Below are 19858 nucleotides of genomic sequence, written 5' to 3' on the forward strand. Positions count from 1 at the left end.
GTGGGCCTAGAAGAATATGCATGTTGTGTGTGGGGGCTACGCTTTTGGCTGCTCCAAGTAGCGCTTTTGTGATTGCTCTGCAGCGATTGCTGTGGGTGGGTGTCGGAAGGGAAAGCCAGGGCGTAGGTGGCAACGGGTATCATTTAAGCTAAGGGCAAAGAGGCAGGGAAAAGGCAATCAGACCAGATGAGAGGCAGCAAGGGGAGCAAAGGGTTTAAGGAAGGCCACGGGCAGCAGACCCCAGGAGAAGGAAAAGCAGGGCACACAGGAGGCATAAGGCACAGGCCTGAAAGCATTGGCAGCCGACAAGGGTTGCCACCTTTCAAACCAGCTTCTGCAGCTGCCCCTTTGATGGCATGTAGCAGCCAGCCTTCGATGACACTTGGCTCCGTCACGTTGGCCAGCTTCACTTAACAGCAGGAGGAGAGAATCTGTTGTCCTCCAGAAGTTCTCCCACCATCCCTGGCTCTTGCCCATGCTGGCTGCTTCCCCATCCTCATTCCCCATATTTCTCTGCATATTGATGGAAGAAAGAGGCTGGTCTTCCTACAAGGGAAGTTATAGTGCCACTGTATTCTGCTCTGGTCAGACCTCACCTGGAGTACTGTGTCCAGTTCTGGGCACCACAGTTCAAGAAGGACACTGACAAACTGGAATGTGTCCAGAGGAGGGCAACCAAAATGGTCAAAGGCCTGGAAACGATGCCTTATGAGGAACGGCTAAGGGAGCTGGGCATGTTTAGCCTGGAGAAGAGGAGGTTAAGGGGTGTTATGATAGCCATGTTCAAATATATAAAAGGATGTCACCTAGAGGAGGGAAAAAGGTTGTTTTCTGCTGCTCCAGAGAAGCAGACACGGAGCAATGGATCCAAACTACAAGAAAGAAGATTCCACCTAAACATTAGGAAGAACTTCCTGACAGTAAGAGCTGTTCGACAGTGGAATTTGCTGCCAAGGAGTGTGGTGGAGTCTCCTTCTTTGGAGGTCTTTACACAGAGGCTTGACAACCATATGTCAGGAGTGCTCTGATGGTGTTTCCTGCTTGGCAGGGGGTTGGACTCGAAGGCCCTTATGGTCTCTTCCAACTCTATGATTCTATGATTCTATGGTCTGTCCTGGCGTCTTCCTGCTTCCTCTGATGGGGGCTGTTAGGAAGGTGGAGCCAGGGTCGCCCCAGGGCGCTTTCTTTTCATGCCAGGGTAGGGCCAAGGAGTTATTATTAATCATTATTAATTAAACTGACAGGCAGTACTTGAGGCCTGCATTTATTTATTTTCTTCCTCCCTTGGTGCAAGAATCAGGGCTGCTCTTCGTTCGCATTATGTTTTATAGACACATCTTATTTTAGGAGCTTTGCCTATAATAAAATGATGATTTTTTAAAAATGTAATATGACAGTGTTTGCCCATATCTCCTGTGGAGGCAAAAGAAGGAGGAGGGCCTGAATCTGTTTAAACCAGCCTTGCCTTCTGTTTCTCTGCTTCTGGGGGCAGCAAAAAGCTACATCCAAAATAATTGCAAAAGAAAGAAAGAACTTAGAATGGATAAGTTGCTTCATGCTGCACCATTCAGTCTGATGTGACTCACTTCAGAAAAAAAATGAAATTGTTGTTGATGACTAAGGAGCAGTAATGACCAACAGTTGTTGGTAGTTTTTATAGACTCCAGATGGGATAATAAATGGGACAATGGGCCTAGAGGCCAATATTTTTATGTTTGGTCCCTATTAACCACTTGGTGACCTATTCACTTTGCCCTGCAAACATGATGCCTTGGTGGAGCACAATCTAGGCATTTAAACCCTTTAAAGTCAGTGGCTTTGGTGACAACACCAAGGAGGCACTTATCTCTCTCCCGATGAAAGCAAAGGGAGTTGAACGTACTCTTCTGACCAATTGCAGCCATGCATTGCCTGTAATTTGCCAGGCCATTCTAGCAAGAATTCCTCATGAAACAGGCAGGCAGTAACCTATTTTTCTTGGAAGAGACCCAAAGGGATCACATGCCAGCACAGTTCTTGTTGAACCTCTGGGCTGATTTCCACTCTAATTTCCAGTGCAAATGGCTTTCACCATTGAGGTGCCAGGAGATCATGTGACCCTGCTGTGTGCCCACAGAGGTCTCTGGCCAATGGTAGCTTTTGAATTTTAACGTAAGTTCAGATTGTGCGTCACTGTGGTCTTTTTTCCTCGCCATGGTTTTTCCAGGACTACCTATGTTTCTCTACTTGTATAGAGATTCTGAAACACTTTCTAAATCAGGTCATCCAATAGCAGCGTATTGTGCCTCCTTTCACACAATATGCCTGCGCATTGCTCACTTCAGGCCCAGAGATGTTTCTTATAGAAAGTCTGTGTTCATTCTGGACCTGTAGTGAAGGTTTCACTGATCACTGTCTTTACATATTGTGCATTTTGGTATATAAAATTGATTCATCATTCATAGAAAAACATAGATCAGCCTCTCCCCCAAAATAATTTAGACCAGAAGTTGCCACCAGAATGTCCTCCAGATGTTTCTGGACTACATCACCCATCATCCTTGACATGTTCTGTTGGCTGGGGTTGATGGGATCAAAATTTGGAGAGCACCATGTTGACTGCCCCTGTTTTGACAGATTCCAGCCAGCCTCAGCTAGAAAAGCTGTGGTAGCTGGGGCTCATTGCTTTAGTTCCAAACACCAGTTTGGGGGACACTGACACGGTGTCTTATGGCACCTTACAAGTTCATTATGGCATAGGTTTTTGTGAACTAGAGTCCTTTTCATGTGTTTGGTAAAGTGAGCTGTATGTAGTCCATGAAAGCTTATGCCATAATGATTTTATTTGTCTCTGAGGTACGACACAAGGCTCTTTATGGTTTTGCTGCAACAGTCTTTTATGCAGGTAAATTGAAGAAAATTTGTGAGCGCTGCTGTTTGGAATTCTGAAAAAGAACATAACAACATGCATATAATACAGCTGATACTTAAGTATGTGAGTGTTTTCATCAGAAATATATCCTTCAGCTTTTCTTCTTCTCTTTGCAGGTCCTGAGATATTTTGACTATGTTTTCACTGGCGTCTTCACCTTTGAGATGGTTATCAAGGTAAGAAGCAAGGGAAAGAATCGTGAAATCAATGGAAAGATGGTAGCTTTGATATTGCTACAGTGTGCTTTGCCATCATTCCTTTGTGTGGCAATGCATTCCCACCTCCCTGCCCTTTGGACCACCCAAATTCCAGGAATAAAAAGGTATGCTGTTATGGCTATTGGGTGGTTGCTCGAGAGCGATCAGGCAAGATGCCTCATTGGTCTTTTCAAAAGCTTTATTATTGGTGCTAAAACCTTTAGAATGCAGAATGCCTCTGTTCCATGTTTTGCTCACTCACTAGCAGAATCTGATAGTGGGCGGTCCTTAAATCTTCCCCAGCAAAGTAGTTTTTTGACCCCCACCCTACGCCTTCCCTCTCTGCACGAAGCCTACTGTGCAAGGAAGGCTTGGGTAAAGGGGGACCTCCCTCCTCCCCGCTTTGCTCAGGCAAGGTGTCCTGGCACCGCCTTGCATCCTCCGAGCCCTGCAACTCTTCCCCACTAGAAGACGTGGCTCCCTTCCTCCGCTGAGGAAGTGCTGCTTCCCATGATTTTCGGAGGGTCTCTGTAATCCATCTGCCTTTCCCCCTCTCGCCTCTGAGCCGATGGCAGTTCCCTGTCACATGCCTACTACTGTTTGGGTAAAATCAGGCCACAACTACAGATGTAAGAGGTTTGGCATAGGCATTAGATAGAACCCACCACTTCCAGCCTTCCAGCAGACAGGACTTACATTTGGGGTCAACCAAAAGTGAAGGAGTCCCTGACCTACGTCAAGGAGTAGGTCCCCCAAGTGGACTACACCTGGGGAGCAGACAGAAGGATCTCCCCAAACTACAGTGTGGTGTAGTGGTTAAGAGCGGTAGTCTTGTAATATGGGGAACTGGGTTCACTTCCCAGCTCCTCCACATGCAGCTGCTGGGTTACCTTGGGCCAGTCACACTTCTCTGAAGTCTCTCAGCCTCACTCACCTCACAGAGTGTTTGTTGTGGGGGAGGAAGGGAAAGGAGAATGTTAGCCGCTTTGAGACTCCTTCGGGTAGTGATAAAGCAGGATATCAAATCCAAACTCCTCCTCCTCCTCCTCCTCCTCTCCTTCTTCTTCTTCTTCTTCTTCTTCTTCTTCTTCTTCTATGGGATACCCCTTTTTCAGAAGGGGGGGCAGAGGCTACAACCATTCAGGACTATGCCTACCCAATGCCTAAGCTGCCAAAGTTGTGACAATTGCTATGAGGATGGCAGAGGGCCAGAGCCAATTTGCCAACTGCAAAAACTCCAACCTGTCCCCAAAGGTGGTGACCAGCTATGTCAATAGCAAGGTCCAGCAAAGTAACATGTGTCAGCAAAATAGGGAGGGAGGAAGTGATGTAAAAATTTGGGGTTTGGCTTTTGCTGCCCAACTCCCCATGGGGCTCTGAGTCCCCTGTTTCCATGATCAGTCAGAGAAGAATGGATAGAGGCAGGATCCAGTGGACATCAAGGCAGATACTTATTTTTCTGTTGCAGCAGAGTTCCCTCGCCTCCTTGCAAGGAGGGAGAAACCCTGAACAAAAGTGTGCAGGAACCTTTAAAGGCTTTGGACATTGCCCAACCCCCTTAGCCAAAGACCACCCCAAAATCATCATACATACATCACAGAAGGAGGTGGTCTACAGCAGAAATTCTGTCAGCCAGGATACCTGATAATGGTCACTGGTTGCATTACCTGGGCAGCCTGGCCATTCTTTGGTGATGGTTCATACTTCAGTTCCTGAGTCCAGGTCACTGGCTAACCCTATTCAGACACAAATACGCCCTTAAGACAGGATGCATAAGCAAAAATACAATGGGAAGGCTTTCCCCATTTGCCTCCCTTACTGCAGAGGAATATTTGAGGTCACTGGGAGAGTCAAAATGGCTTCAGGATTGCTCTCCCATTCTATTTCAGACATATGGTTTATATATTTAGATATGTGTGCATTTATGAATATTTATACTACATTTGAGACCTTAAAATTCTTATAACAGGAGGGAGGAATGCCAAGGAGTGGGCTGGGCCTGACGCCACATTATTAGGGAGACCCAAGAACTTCTGCTGCTGCGTCACCTTTCAAACTATTTGTGCCCACATGCAATCTCTCTCTCTCTCTCTCTCTCTCTCTCTCCCTCCCTCCCCAAGTCTTTTCTTCCAATTCCTTGATATGCTGGAGTCCAGTTTATGAAATTCCTCTACAAGCTGGTGGGGGAATGGGGAAGGAAGCAGAAGGGGTAAAACTGAAGAGTTTCCTAGTAAAAAGAAACCCCCACACCAAATAAATCCAAGAATAATCTCACTTTCTCTGCACTTGCTGAGTCTGCCAAAATTAGGCACTGCAAGAGAAGCCGTGGGTGTGAGTTGTTGGTGCGATCTCGGTTTACAGCGACAAGTTCTGTGACTTCCTCTTTGTGGGTGATGAGCGTTGGCCTCAGTGGAACAGAATGTGAAATGGTTTCTCGAGTAGAAAGAGAAAATTGAATACGCCACCCCACTCTCTCTCTCTCTCTCCTTAAAGCAGAACCTTTTGCTCATCTCTGTCATGTTGCAAATGTCACTCCCACAGAGCAGAGCTTCTAAAATTAGGCGCCAGATTGGCAGTTGGGAAGCTAAATTGGCATTCTGGTTTTCATAAGCTCCTAGTGGGACCGAGGCTTATCTAAATCAGGGCCCTGTGATGAAGCAGGCCCTTTTCCCTGGGCACACCATCGAAAGGTGTATTTTGTATGGCATGTCGGGACTGAGAAAGGAAACTCAAGGCCCCTCTGCATTGAAAAACTGACCAACTGATTGCTTAAAGGGAAACTTGCAAGCAAGTCTCCCTTTTCCTTTGCCAATCAGCGAGTGGTCTTCTGAGCCATGCTGCCTCTGAAAAGGAGAGATTCCATTTAGCTATTACGTCTGATAGCTGTTGAGAAATGTTCCTCCCATAAATTCATCCAGTCCATTTTAAAAAGGAGGTCACAGAAGCTACTGGCTATATCACTAGCTTTCTGAGGGATCAGACACAAACAGTGAGGATTGGGCCTGTTACATCTACCTCCCTGAAGCTCAGCGCTGGGACCCCACAGGGATGTGTGCTGAGTCCCTGCCTGTACTCGTTGTATACGTATGACTGTATTTCATCTGATCCATCTAGTGCAGTTATTACGTTTGCAGATGATACTGCCATAATGGGTCGAATTACAGGTGGAGATGAATCAGCGTAGAGGGGGGAGGTTCAAAAAGTATCTACATGGTGCCTAGAGAATAACTTGCACCTAAATATTAGCAAGACAAAGGAGGTGGTGTTGGACTTTCGGAGGAAGAGAGGGGAACTAGCCCCATTGTATTTCGGAGGTGGGTTGTGTGGAAAGAGTCTCTTCCTTTAAATTCCTGGGAGTTTACTTTAGTGAAGACCTCACTTGGAAAAACAATACAACTATCTTCAATTTTACTGATCAGATGCAGAAACCGTCGTGTTTACAAAAAACATTTAGTTTACAAAAGTGGCACTTTCCCATTCCAATGACTTTATGACTAAGTTGCTTCTACCTTTTTCCGCAGATGATAGATCAGGGATTAATCCTGCAAGACGGCTCCTATTTCCGAGATCTCTGGAACATCCTGGACTTCATTGTGGTGGTCGGAGCCCTAATGGCCTTTGCTTTGGCGTAAGTGCCTGCACTTCTAGAGCTTTCCCTGTTAGCATTCAGACTGTCACCTTTCCAATAGCTCTTGCGCAGTTCAGGGCTGTGCTGCCAGCGAAACTCTGGCTCAGACACTCCCCAGGTTGGTATCTATGCTCTGTCAATCCAGTGAATGCCTTTGCCTCTGTCACCTGCTTGAGATTTATTTGTGAGACAGGGGGGTGTTTGCAATGATGCAAGGACATTGCAGGAAGGCGGGAGGGGAGGAAATGACAAACAAAAAATGCAATCTGGAAAGTGAAGGGCTGCCCCCAGCTGCCCCCAGATTGTTCTGGTTTCGCCCCTAGAACATGTGCAATAGGAATAAAGAAATGAACAGCCAGACATACATGAGCTGGGCCCCATGTTCACACAATCCCATGACTGCAATCATGGAGCAGGAATTCTAACATCCCTCACCCCCTTCCATTCTCTCAGTCATCTATCCATCCATCCATCCCCTACCCAACTCATGAATCAGCTTGGCATTCACCCTACAACACAAGAAAGCTATCCCTTCTAAGAGTGCCCAATTGACATATATATTGCACTTTCAAATTTGGAAATATATTCCATTGATTCAATATCAACATGTTTATGATTTTGGCTTCATTGGCCAAGCAGGTAAGACTCCGTCCTGAAAACCCTACAAGTACTTTTTTATTTATGCAGCCGGTTCTTTTTCTTGGGGCACATGTACACGGCAAACTTAAAACTACACGTTACATAGAATTGTAGAGTCAGAGGCGACCACAGGGGTCATCTAGTCCCCTGTAATCCTTTTGCCCAGCGTGGGGCTCAAACCCACAACCCTGAGGTGAAGTGTCTCGTGCTCCACCAACTGAGCTAAGGAAGAACCCCAAAGGAATGGAGCTTTCTGAGAGCTATGAGTCCTGCATTAGGATCCCTACCTGCCCCTCTAGAAACACAGCACTTTGAAAACAAACTAGTTTGGGTCTGTAGTGAGGACACATATATTCATTACACTGTATATGTAATAAAACACTAGGGTCTTGGGTTGCTTTGGTTTGGTTTGTAAAGAATAACTGTTTCAGGAAAGGGCAATTTGGAGCAAAGCAGCAGCTGGGTGCTGAAGCCCTTAGCCCACATTCTCCTTCTCCAAATTCTCCTCCTCACCCCGCAGTCCCTTTTCTGTCCATTATGAGCAATGCTACGTTTGGTCCATGCTGCCAGTGCCTGCAGTCTGAACCACTGGTTGATCAGGGCACTTACTACTGGGCTTCCTTGTATTCCGGTTGCATCGGCTTGCCCAAAATCATCCTCCATCTGGAAACATACAAAGCGCCATTGCATATCTATCCCTTAGGGCTCATGATTAGTGTTTTGTGTTTTTACTAATTAGCTGCCAGGCAGCTGCTCTGAAGATCAGGGAGCTGCAGCCAGACAGCCAGCCACCCCTTATGAGTCTAACTGTATGATACATGTGTTTGCAAGTGTATGTTTGATGTGTTCACTCTTCACATTTTTAGGTGTGCTCTTAACTCTAGGGAGGGAAAGTAATGTTGGCAAATGGAATCAAGGCAAGGGGGGGGAAGGGGGGGTTCTGGGATGGCAGAAGGAGTGGAATGTCAGGATAGCAAGGCTGGGAGATGGGATTTTTCCTCTTCTCAGATGCAAATCTTCTTCCAACAGTCTCCTCCTTGTTCCTTTGCTCTCTGGCGATGGCCCATTTCCTGATCTTTTCTGTTTTCTTTCCATCTGTCTATCGATCTGGCTTTTGACTGTACATCCTGGCCCTTACAGGAATGCTTTGGGGTAATTATACTTTTTGTTTCTCTTTGGGGGAATACGGCGTGAGGGAAACATGGCTTGAATGGAAGAACCTGGTTTGCTTATGTCTGTTATGTTGCTATCCATTCACATAGACTTGTTTTTCATTCGAGAAAAGTGCTTTGTGCAGTCAGGGCTATCAGAAAGTGCTTTGTAACTGCCCTTCAGACTCATTCAGAGAACTCATTATAGAACAGGCTCTGATTCCGATTCATGCTTTCTGGGGACCACATATGAAATATGAAGCTTTCTGTGCCAAAAACAAAACAAAACCCACACTTCCATTAACACTCGAGAATTGTTCAGCCAATATCAGTCTTGTAACAGCATCTTACTTCAAGTGGTCCTTGTAAAAGATTTTTAAACGTCCAACTCCTGCAATTTTTCACAAACCTTCATACCCAGAATTTTCAAAGCCACCATACTGAGATATGCGGGTAACAATTAGTCTCAAAGTTGCTTGGGAAAGGAAGAACCAGATGAGGAATGGCTTTGTGTCTGTGCTGGAGATGCAAAAGGATCTTTGAATCATTATTTATTAGCATGACCGTTGGATAAAAGGATCAGCTTGAAGGTAGACTTGTTGATAGACTCCTTTCAAGAACGGCACTTTGGCCTTTATGGAAGAAAACTTATTCTTGTAATTATTGGGAGCAGTTATTGTGTTTGCATATAATATGACAGCTTTTGCCCACCTGGTTAGTAATTTTAGAGCCAAAGTTCTGAAAATTAACAGTGTTTTTTTGTCAACAGTATGTCATACCCTGTGACATTTCTCCAGTGAAAATAGGGATGTCCCATTCCATAATGATAATTTTACTATTTATACCCCACACATCTTGCTGGGTTGCCCCAGCCACTCTGGGCAGCTTCCAACATACATAAAAACAGGCACATACTTCCACATGTGGTGGGAATGTCCCAAAATCCAACTCTTCTGGAATCAATCATACAAGAAATATGCAAAATAACTGAACAAGTATTAGAAGTCACCCCAGAACTGGCCCTACTAAACATCTTCCAAGATAATAATGCCCACTCACATCATAAAGAGCTCATAACCTACCTACTCTCAGCAGCCAGAAGCATCATAGCCAGACACTGGAGAGACCTGTCAGGAGTAAACATGGACCAATGGCATCAAATAGTATGGGAAACAGCCTTACTAGAAAAACTGACCAATAAACTGAAACTGACATGGGGACAAATAGAAGAAGACACCTTCATCCTGGTATGATTACCCTTTATCACATACACAGCCCAACAAGACAACAAGAATCCGCCCACAGCATATGAATCAATCTGGCTAACCTGATCCAAACACATCTCACTCACACACAAAAACAAATCTCACTACAGCCAACCAAAGACAACCACCCACCCCCTAGGCCACCCCAACCCCTCTCACCACCAAGGAAATACAACAAGTGAATAGTAAGAGAACCCATACAAGTAAAGCTGACATAAAACCCCACACATACAGTAAGTAGAAGGATAGAAGAAAAGACACCTCACTCCCCACCCCACTCACCATTCCTCTTCCTCCCTTTTTTCTTCCTAATTTTTTAAACCAGGGGTAGTCAACCTTTTTATACCTACTGCCCACTAATGAATCTTTCTTGACGGTAAAATTCCCTTACCGCCCACTGGTGCTCGATGGAAGGAGGATTCAGCTTGTGCCATAGAACCCCCTACTGCCCACCTAGAATCCCGAAACGCCCACTAGCGGGCAGTAGGGACCAGGTTGGCAAACCCTGCTTTAAACCAATTCATGAACCAAGAACTTACACACTGGCCACCAACAATGAAACATGTTGTAGATATTTTCCCACAGTTATTATGCTGTTTTTTTGTGATACACAAATGACAAGAGAAACCTTGGTGTACCTAGTTTTTAGAGGAGGAAAACAAGAAAAAAAAAACATTCTGCGCAGAGCGTGTAAGCGGCTCTCGCTTTTCTTGCTTTAAAGCAAGCAAAGCGAGAGCCGCTTGTATGGCTTCTGTCCCGCTTTGCACAGCTCTCACTTTGCTTGCCCATCCCTCCTCCCACTTCGCTGGAAAGCGCGGCAACGCTGGAGCAAGAAGAGGAGGAGGAGACACCGGGACAGGTGCTTTGCTGGCTTTACAGCGAGGCAGGAGGAGGGGTGGACGGGAGCCATGGCTCCCGCCCGTCACTCCTTCTGCCTCGCTGTAAAGCCAGCAGAGCAAGAGCCTCTGACATGCTCTCTGTGGCTCTTGCTTTAAAGCAAGAAAAGTGAGAGCTGCGCAGAGCGTGGCAGCGGCTTCTGCTCTGCTTGCTTTACAGCGAGCGGCGGACGGGAGCCATGGCTCCGGCTGCAGAGGCATCCCTCAGCTTGTGACTGCAGCAGCAGCCAAGGGACCCCTTCTGCCGTCCAGTGCATTCGCTCCATAAGACGCACAGACATTTCCCCTTACTTTTTAGGAGGAAGAAAGTGCGTCTTATGGAGCGAAAAATACGGTACATAAAAACATAATAAAACATTAAATACGTTTTTTTTAAAAAGCCTTCCCTATACAGGATTTCCTTCAGGGGGCTCGGGGGTCACATAACTCAATGCCCTCCAACATTTCTCCAATGAAAATAGGGACATCCTAAGGAAAAGTGGGAAATTTGGGGTTGAAATCAGAAACCGGGATGGCTTCTCTAAATCAAGGGACCTCCCTGGAAAATAGGGACACTTGGAGGGCCTGATACAGAGAGATCCAATATTGGTCCTGTCGTGTAGCACAGGGGTGGGGAACCTTTGGTCCTGCAGATGGTGCTGAATGACAGTGCTCCCCATCCCTGGCCATTAGATTAGACCCTGCTTGCTGGTGAGCCACAGGTTCCCCGCCTTTGCTATAGCATTTGGTTAGGCCTTCATTATGTGTCTGCTTCAGGCCACAGAGTTTGGGTACTGTTAATGGACAGCAAATTGTCAGTTGTTTTATGCGTTGCTTTCAAATTATTGGTTTGTTGCAGTGGGTGAGACGGCAATTGGATTTAACACCACAGCCAGTCATTCCCGCTCTATTTCCGTACACAGAAACCAGCACACGTCCAAAACAAATGGAAGGCAATTATTTTCTCTTTTATCTCGCTCCCTTTTGTGAACGGAACAGAGGCGACTGGAAGTTGTAAGCCAGAGTAACTCTGTGAGCTGAAACCCAGGGGAGGAGACCTCCCTGCCCCCAGCAGTTTTGAACTCCGCAAAATCTGGAGCCAAGATGACACCTTGCTCTTTTTCCCACTCTTCCCGATACCTGAGCTGGGTTTTGAGCTTGTAGCTCATCTTCCGATGTTGTTTAAAAGCCGCCATTAAGAAGACAGAACGTTTTTGTTCTCCGTTGCTATAAAGAATAGAGATGAAATTGCAGGGAGGCCCTTTTTAGGTTAAATATTCAGAGAAACATTGTGAGTCAAGCTAGACAATAAGGCAATTTTTCCACAAAAGCTGCACTGGAAATTCACTGGAAATTCGTAATAGTTGCTTCTCATTTTATAATTTAAAGACACAGGAGCACTCCTTAAAAGCTGTTTCCATATCTGAATACGCTTTTGTTTGTCCTTTATTCTATGCATGCGACTGAGGTTTCCTGGCTTATTGCCCAGAGGTGTTGCCTGTTTCTTTAGAAAGCTCACAATGACAGCAGCTCCTGCTGCCTCAATGTCCGTCTTTCCCTTATGACTGCTGCAGCCAGAAGAACTAGTCTGTTAAAACAGGTGTTTAGGGCTACCCCCTTGTTTCATCCCACAACAGGTAGCAGAGACAGTGGATGAAGGGATCCTTGAAAAACTGGGTTGTCCTGGAGCTTATAAAGAGACAAGCGCTATCATTGGCTCCCAGTACGTTTCTGAGCACAATTCAAAGTGTTGGTGCTGACCTTTAAAGCCCTAAACGGCCTCAGCCCAGTACACCTGAAGGAGCGTCTCCACCTCCATCATCCAGCCCGGACACTGAGGTCCAGTGCCGAGGGCCTTCTGACAGTTCCCTCGCTGCAAGAAGTGAGGTTACAGGGAACCAGGCAGAGGGCCTTCTCGGCAGTAGCGCCTGCCCTGTGGAACGCCCTCCCATCAGATGTCAACTATTTTACTTTGAAAAGACAACTGAAGGCAGCCCTGTTTAGGGAGGTTTTTAATGTCTGACGCTGTATTGTTTTTAATATTTGGTTGGAAGCTGCCCAAAGTGGCTGGGAAACCCAGACAGATGGGCAGGGTATAAATAATAAAGTATTCTTAAAAAGGTAAAGGGACCCCTGACCATTAGGTCCAGTCGTGGCCGACTCTGGGGTTGCGGCACTCATCTTGCTTTATTGGCCGAGGGAGCTGGCGTACAGCTTCCGGGTCATGTGGCCTGCATGACTAAGCCGCTTCTGGCGAACCAGAGCAATGCATGGAAACACTGTTTACCTTCCTGCCGGAGCGGTACCCATTTATCTACTTGCACTTTGATGTGCTTTCGAACTGCTAGGTTGGCAGGAGCTGGGACCGAGCATTGGGAGCTCACCCCGTCGCAGGGATTCGAACCAGTGACCTTCTGATCGGCAAGTCCTAGGCTCTGTGGTTTAACCCACAGCGCCACCCGTGTCCCATAAATTTATTATTGTCCCATTATTGCCCCATTATTATTATTATTAAGGATTAATTACAATATCAGCAAAACCCACTGGCACTTAAAAGTTGTGTGCCTTTAAATCCAAAGGGACTTTTCCGGAGAGCAGGGCAGATTTGCAGGAGTCCTCATGCATTTTCGCATGGGGCAGGGAATAGTTTGCCCCACCTGTCTTAGGCATCTTGCCAAAGAATGGTTCACCTCTTTTTATCTGCTCTGTGTTCAGCATTGAGTGGATGCCTACTGCTTTGATTGGTTTTATTCAATTGTGCTTCTGTACTATTTTCCTTTTGCATCAGTATTATGTTCACCGCTTTGGGTACCTCTGAGCCAAAAAGCAGTATATAAATAAACCATAATATAAAACATATCCAGGTCACAGTGTGATCTGGAGAGGAGGCTAAGCAGAAATTTGCACTTTCCTCTGAGACCAATCAATATAGCAGGCTCTCCAATCGAAGCTGCAACCAACTTCAATCAAGAGACGTTATAAGCCAAGCTAAAAATATCGCTGGGGCTGTCTCGCTGTATTATGTAACTACCCCATTTTAAGGTTGAGGTGCAGATAGCTCATAAACATAGTGGTTGTGCATTGTATTTCAAAGGACCTAGAGATCTTCCAGTACAGTGGTACCTCAGGTTAAGAACTTAATTCGTTCTGGAGGTCCGTTCTTAACCTGAAACTATTCTTAACCTGAAGCCCAACTTTAGCAAATGGGGCCTCCCGCTGCTGCCGCCAAGCGATTTCTGTTCTCATCCTGAAGCAAAGTTCTTAACCCGAGGTACTATTTCTGGGTTAGCCAAGTCTGTAACCTGAAGCGTCTGTAACCCGAGGTACCACTGTAGATCCCAATCTACCTTCTCCCCACTCCTGTGTAGAAGAATTCCCTAGAGAAGAAAGTCTTTGGCCAACAAATCTTTTTACAGAAAAATTAGTTCTGGAAGAAGGCAGGGAAGGAGAGTTAGGACCTGGTTGTCATCCAGAAAGCAAGTTGTGAGTAAGGTAAAGTTTTTTTTTGTTTTGTTTTGTTTTTACTACTGAACAGGTGGTGAAACAGAAAAGTGCCCCACAGATGTGTAGGGAGGCCTGTTCTGTTTAGGGATGTGAGAATTGCCGTGATGAATGCTGGAAAGGATGACGAATGTGAATGTGGAGGAAGAAAACTGGGGAAAATTTACAGATGAACCTCGCAAGCCGAGGTCACTTGAGCAGTAAAAGCAGTGGGTGACACCAGGCACTGATAAGTGTAATGCACAATGGGGGGAAAATAGCATTAATTATAATTCTAATTATACATTGTACAGTGCTAGATCTGAAACTAGCTGTTACCACTCAGGAATGCAATCTTAAAAGTACACTGGAAACGCCGGGAGTGCGTATTGCTGCAGTTTAATGTTAATAATCTCTCGATAAAAGCCAGTTCCCTCCTGGCATGGCGCTGATTCCAGGGTAAAGTGCCATTCTGACGGGGCCCTGCCCACGGGGTCGGGATCATTTTAAGCATTCTTCTGCCTAGGGAGGAGCAGCTTGTAGAGAAACAGCCCCAGAGTGGCTGGGAAGGGTATCTGGAGGGAAGAACTTGAACAAAAGACCCTGGCAAATAATAATACGAAAATGGCGACACATGCATAGGCAGTATGGTTATTGGCTTCCCACAGTGCTGGCTCAGTATAAGCATTTTCATAACTATTCTTAGGTGATCCTTAATTGATTAAGGCTGCAATCCTGTACCTACTTACCTACTATTTCAGTTCAGCAATTACATATTTCGTTATGTGCAAATGGCTTTAGATACCTATTAGGTCCATAAATTACCATATAGCATATATTCAGCATAATAAAGCGACAATTTGTTGTTGACAAAGGGCAGCTGGACATATAAAGGGCCCCATTATCTTCAGTAGCTTAGGGCCTCATCAAACCTAAATCCGGCCCTGCACTGAATAGCTATTATTATTATTTAAAAAATGGATGTCACCCTTCATCTGAAGATCAGAGGGCGGTTCACAGCATAAAAACACAAAATGAGATCACAAAATACATAGTAAAACAAAAAACAAACAAATAACCCACCTCCCACAAACTGATTCAAAGGGAAATGGGATGTTTAGGTGGCCACAGGCCTGGATACAAATACGATTGTACTGTAAATTACCCGCCTTCAGGCCCGTCTTACCCATTGAGGCTAGTGGTGTGGGGCACCACGGCGCCAAGTTCTGGAGGGCCCCAGGCGAGAGTCCGGGAACACCAAACGAGCGCGCTGAGTGAGCGAGGGTGCATGTGCTGCTCTCGCCAAGCGTCGGCTCGGTTTTTTCCCTTTTAGCCTGCAGGCACCGAATTGTGCAGGGCGCTAGAAGGCTAAAAGGGAAAAAAACAAGCCGACACTTTGCGGGAGCAGCGCACACGCCCCCGCTTATTTGGTGCAGGCCCGCTCGCTCGGTGTGCTGCCTGCCGTGGCCACTGTGGCACGAAGCGACAAGCTGAGCCAGGAGGCACTGCATCCAGCCTCCGCCTCTTCCCCACTGGAGAAGCTGCCCTCCAGCCGCTGCCTGCCTCCTCCAGCCCTTAAAAAATGTCAACTCTGGGAAAGGGAGTGGGGCGCCGGAGGGATCTTTGCACCATGGCGCCGGATATGCTTAAGATGGCCCTGCCTGCCTTTTCACCCAATTGGTCAAATGCATTTAAATATATATAGCCCTAAGAATCACCGTGCATGCCTTTTTCAAGATACTGTGGGAAGTACCGTATTTTTCGCTCCATAAGATGCACCTGACCATAAGACGCACCTAGTTTTTAGAGGAGGAAAGGGGGAAAGCCCCATTTTGGGGGGGATCAGCTCAGTTGTGCAGCTTCTTTTGCAAAGGGGAAAAGTCCCGGTTTTTTGAGGATCAGCTCAAAGTTGTTGAGCTTACTTTGCAAAGGGAAAAAATCCTGTTTTTATGGGGTTCAACTCACAGTTCTGCAGCTTCTTTAGGAAAGGAAAGGGAGCCGTTTCTACAGTTTCCAGACAGATATTCAGCCAGTCACATGTTGCTGGGGAAACAAACAGCCTCCATCTGCAGAACATTCAACAGTGGAGGCCTGGGCAAGGGGCCAGAAAGGGAGCCAGCGATCAACCACACATTCACTCCATAAGACGCACAGATATTGCCCCTTACTTTTTAAGAGGAAAAAAGTGTGTCTTATGGAGCGAAAAATACGGTATGTGTGGGCATGCCCAAGGGAGCTTTGGGCGAGAGCTTCTGCAATGGGCGTCCTCCATCCCTTTGAAACAGAGCAGCCTTCCCAAGGTGCCTTGTGGCATCATACAGAAGAAGCCTTCTGCTTACAGGAGAAAAGCTCTGAGTGATGTGTGGCAAGAGGTTAGGTGTTTTCCTATCAGTTCTATACATCTTCCTTCAAGAGAATTTGAAGTTCTAATTCTTCTTCTTTTTAAACTCCTCAGTAATGCTGAGTTTTCTTTCAAAATTTTAATTTCTTTTTTTAAAAAAAAGAATCTACAGTATTTAATGCACACTGAGTTTTTGGGATTGTTAAGTCCTTGATAATAATGTTATGTTAGATTAAAAAGCATGTATCTTACTGGATAGCCCCAAGCTATTGCATCCACCTAAAGTAGTTTTTTGGATCCCAGTTATTGATAGAATGAATCTTCTACCAGAGAATGATCTGAAGGCATGAGGCTACTATCTTGCTGGAGCCAGACAGGTCTCTGATAAGTGCCCAGATGGTCACTGCTTAGGAATTGCAAATACACCACCTGGGGTTCCATAATGGAAGAAGGGTAGGATATAAATGCAATAATAAGAAAAGAAAATTTTAAAAATACTTTTCAGCCTTATTATATTAACAACTCAGAACTAAGAAAGCCTCAAAAGTTCCTTTAACTCACATCCTCGGCTATAAAAACTTACTGATTAAATATCAATCAATCTTTATTACGGTCCAGAGACCCAACAAATCGTTACAAAGCAATGCACAATTCAGACAGCCTACCTCCAGGTTAAACAAACATTTTGTTCAGACTTAAAGACAGGGATCATTGGTTCTTGCAACCACCGATAAAAAATGGTTTATCCATTAATTATGAAAAATCTAAAATTTTAGTATTCGAAAGAAACTTCTCCCGGTCTAAATGGGAGCTGGATGGCCATAACCTTGAACAGATCAAATATGTCACCCAGCAATTAACTACTGAAGGTTTAGGTAATGAATCTCCCAATTAAACAAATTAAAGCTTGCAACCCTACTTTATAAGGGTTTTTTGTTTTGTTTTTTGTATACGAGTATTAATCTTCTTGTCCATACACATGTCTTGTGTTGAGGTCGGGGACTTCTGCAACTTTTCAAGGATACTTGATAGAGGGCTTGGTTCTTTCACAGACCTCACATGCTTTGTTTTATTAGCTCGGAACTAGTTCAAAATACAAAGCTCAGTTCTCTTGCATAATTCTCTCTCTCTCTTTCTCTCTCTAAATTTTAATTTGTCAACATTATGCTCTGGTTTGCATAGGAGTTGCCTCTCCTGGATATTTTCTTTTTCTGTGCATCTGGGCATGTTATTGTGCTCTTCCTCTGACTCAACCCTAATCCCTCTCCCTCGTTCCTGCTGAGGGTGAGGGAACTACAGCTGTGCATGCTTGCTGGGAGGTGAGAAAAAATGAGCTTACCAGCCTCATATAACCAACATTGTTAATTGGTTATTGCATCAATGCATGAAGGAGTTAACACCATAAAGTAAACTGTTCTGCCAGGCTTAGCTATGTCACTTCCCCTTTACCATGGGAGGAAACAGGTAATCAAGCCTTTGTCCTCCCCCCACCCCGCCCCCATCCCAGTCTTCCTGAGAATTCAGCATGTGAGAAGGTCTGATTTGGTTGCTCCAGCTCAGCAGCATGGCTTTCACCAGCCTTTCTCAGGTTCCTATACCAAAAGTTTAGGAACTTTTACCACTAAGCTACATTTTACTGCCTGTGCACGTTTTTTGACTGATGTATGGAAAGGCGCATGAATCTGACCTTTGGAGAATTTGTAAGTAAACCATTTTATAAACTTACCAAACATGTGGTCTTTTCCTATGCTAGGGGAAGAGGGAAACTTTGGAAGGAACTCTTAAAGGGGACAAGTTTGGAATGTCTTTATAAATTACTTGGATGACGGAATTGAGGGGATGCTCATCAAATTTGCAGATGACACCAAATCAGAATTCAGAATGACCGTAGCATATTGGAGAACTGGGCCCAGGCTAACAAAATGAATTTCAGTAGGGACAAATGTAAGGTTCTGCCCTTAGTCAGGAAGATCCAGATGCACAAATATAGGATGGGGAACACCTGGCTTATTAGCAGTGCATGTGAAAAGGATCTAGTGGTCTTGGTGGACCACAAGCTTAACATGAGTCAACAGCGTGATGCAGCAGCAGCAGCAAAAAAAAAGCTAATGCTATTCTAGGTTACCTCAACAGAAGTATAGTGTCTAGATCAAGGGAAGTAATAGTACCACTCTATTTTGCCTTGGTCAGACCACACCTGGAATACTGTGTCCAGTTGTGGGCACCACAATTTAAGAAAGATGTTGACAACCAGGAATGTGTGCAGAGGATGGTGGCCAAGATGATCAAGGGTCTGGAAATTAAGCCTTATGAGCTCTTGAAGGAGCTGGGTATGTTTAGCCTGGAAAAGAGGAGACTGAAAGGAGATGTGATCGCCATCTTCAAATACCTAAAGGGCTGTCATGTATGGAGGAGGGAGCATGCTTGTTTTCTCTTGCTCTGGAGGGTAGGACTCGAACCCATGGCTTCAAGTTACGTGAAATGACAAAACATTCGTAAAAACTTTCTGACAGTAAGAGCTGTTTAGCAGTAGAACAGACTCCCACGAGAGGCGTGGACTCTCCTTCCTTGGAGGTTTTTAAGCAGAGCTTGGATGGCCATCTGTCCTGGATGCTTTCGCTGAGATTCCTGCATTGCAGGGGGTTGGACTAGATGACCCTCAGGGTCCCTTCCAGTCCAAGATTCTATTATTCTAACACATTTGGAAGGGCATATCTTAACATTTTTGCAGCCTGTATTTCCATGCTTTACTTTGCTGCCTATTCTGTGATTTTCAATCTCTGCTGGGGTTCTCTCACCAAAGTATACTTGCCCCAAACTTGGACCTTGGCATCCAGGAATTCTATTCCTTTTATAATCCCCCCCCCCAAACCAACAGAAAAATGGGGAAGGGAACGGGCTTAGGTGGGCCCCCTTCTCCTTTGCTTCTGACTGGCGCTGGATCGGGCAGCTCTCACAAAGCTTGTGTGCACAATGTTACCATATTTTTCGCTCTATAGGACGCACCCGACCATAGGATGCACCTTGTTTTAGAGGGGGAGAACAAGAAAAAGAAACCTCCCTCTCTCTGCTCAGCGCCCCTTCAGCGAAGTGGCAGGAGAAACAGACCCCCTTCCATTTCTCCTCCCGCTTTGCTGAAAGGACGCTGCGCAGCTCTCCCTCTTTGCTGAAGCCAGGAGAGTCTTGCTCTCCCAGCTTCAGGAAAAGGAACCCGAAGCCTCTGGAGTGCAGTGGGAGCTACCTTTGCACTCCAGAGGCTTCAGGCGGCTATCCCTGAAGCCTGGAGAGCAAGAGGGATCGGTGCGCACCGACCCCTCTCGCTCTCCAGGCTTCAGCAAAAGCAACGCAAAGCCTCCGGAGTGCGGAGGGAG

General features: G+C 45.7%; 1 protein-coding gene across 2 annotated transcripts in view; it reads left to right on the plus strand.

The window, feature by feature from the left end:
* Positions 1-19858, plus strand: part of CACNA1E (calcium voltage-gated channel subunit alpha1 E) — a 444647-nt gene that overhangs the window by 361788 nt on the left and 63001 nt on the right. Inside the window, exons 26-28 of one of the 2 annotated variants that reach the window (XM_083445434.1) lie at positions 3028-3087; positions 6630-6736; positions 8516-8527. In XM_083445434.1, the coding sequence (XP_083301560.1) occupies positions 3028-3087; positions 6630-6736; positions 8516-8527 (179 nt within the window). The remainder of the gene's footprint in view (positions 1-3027; positions 3088-6629; positions 6737-8515; positions 8528-19858) is intronic. The other variant, XM_083445435.1, reaches the window with a different exon arrangement.

Source organism: Podarcis tiliguerta, assembly GCF_965153285.1.
Source record: "Podarcis tiliguerta genome assembly, chromosome: 6".
NCBI lineage: Eukaryota > Metazoa > Chordata > Lepidosauria > Squamata > Lacertidae > Podarcis > Podarcis tiliguerta.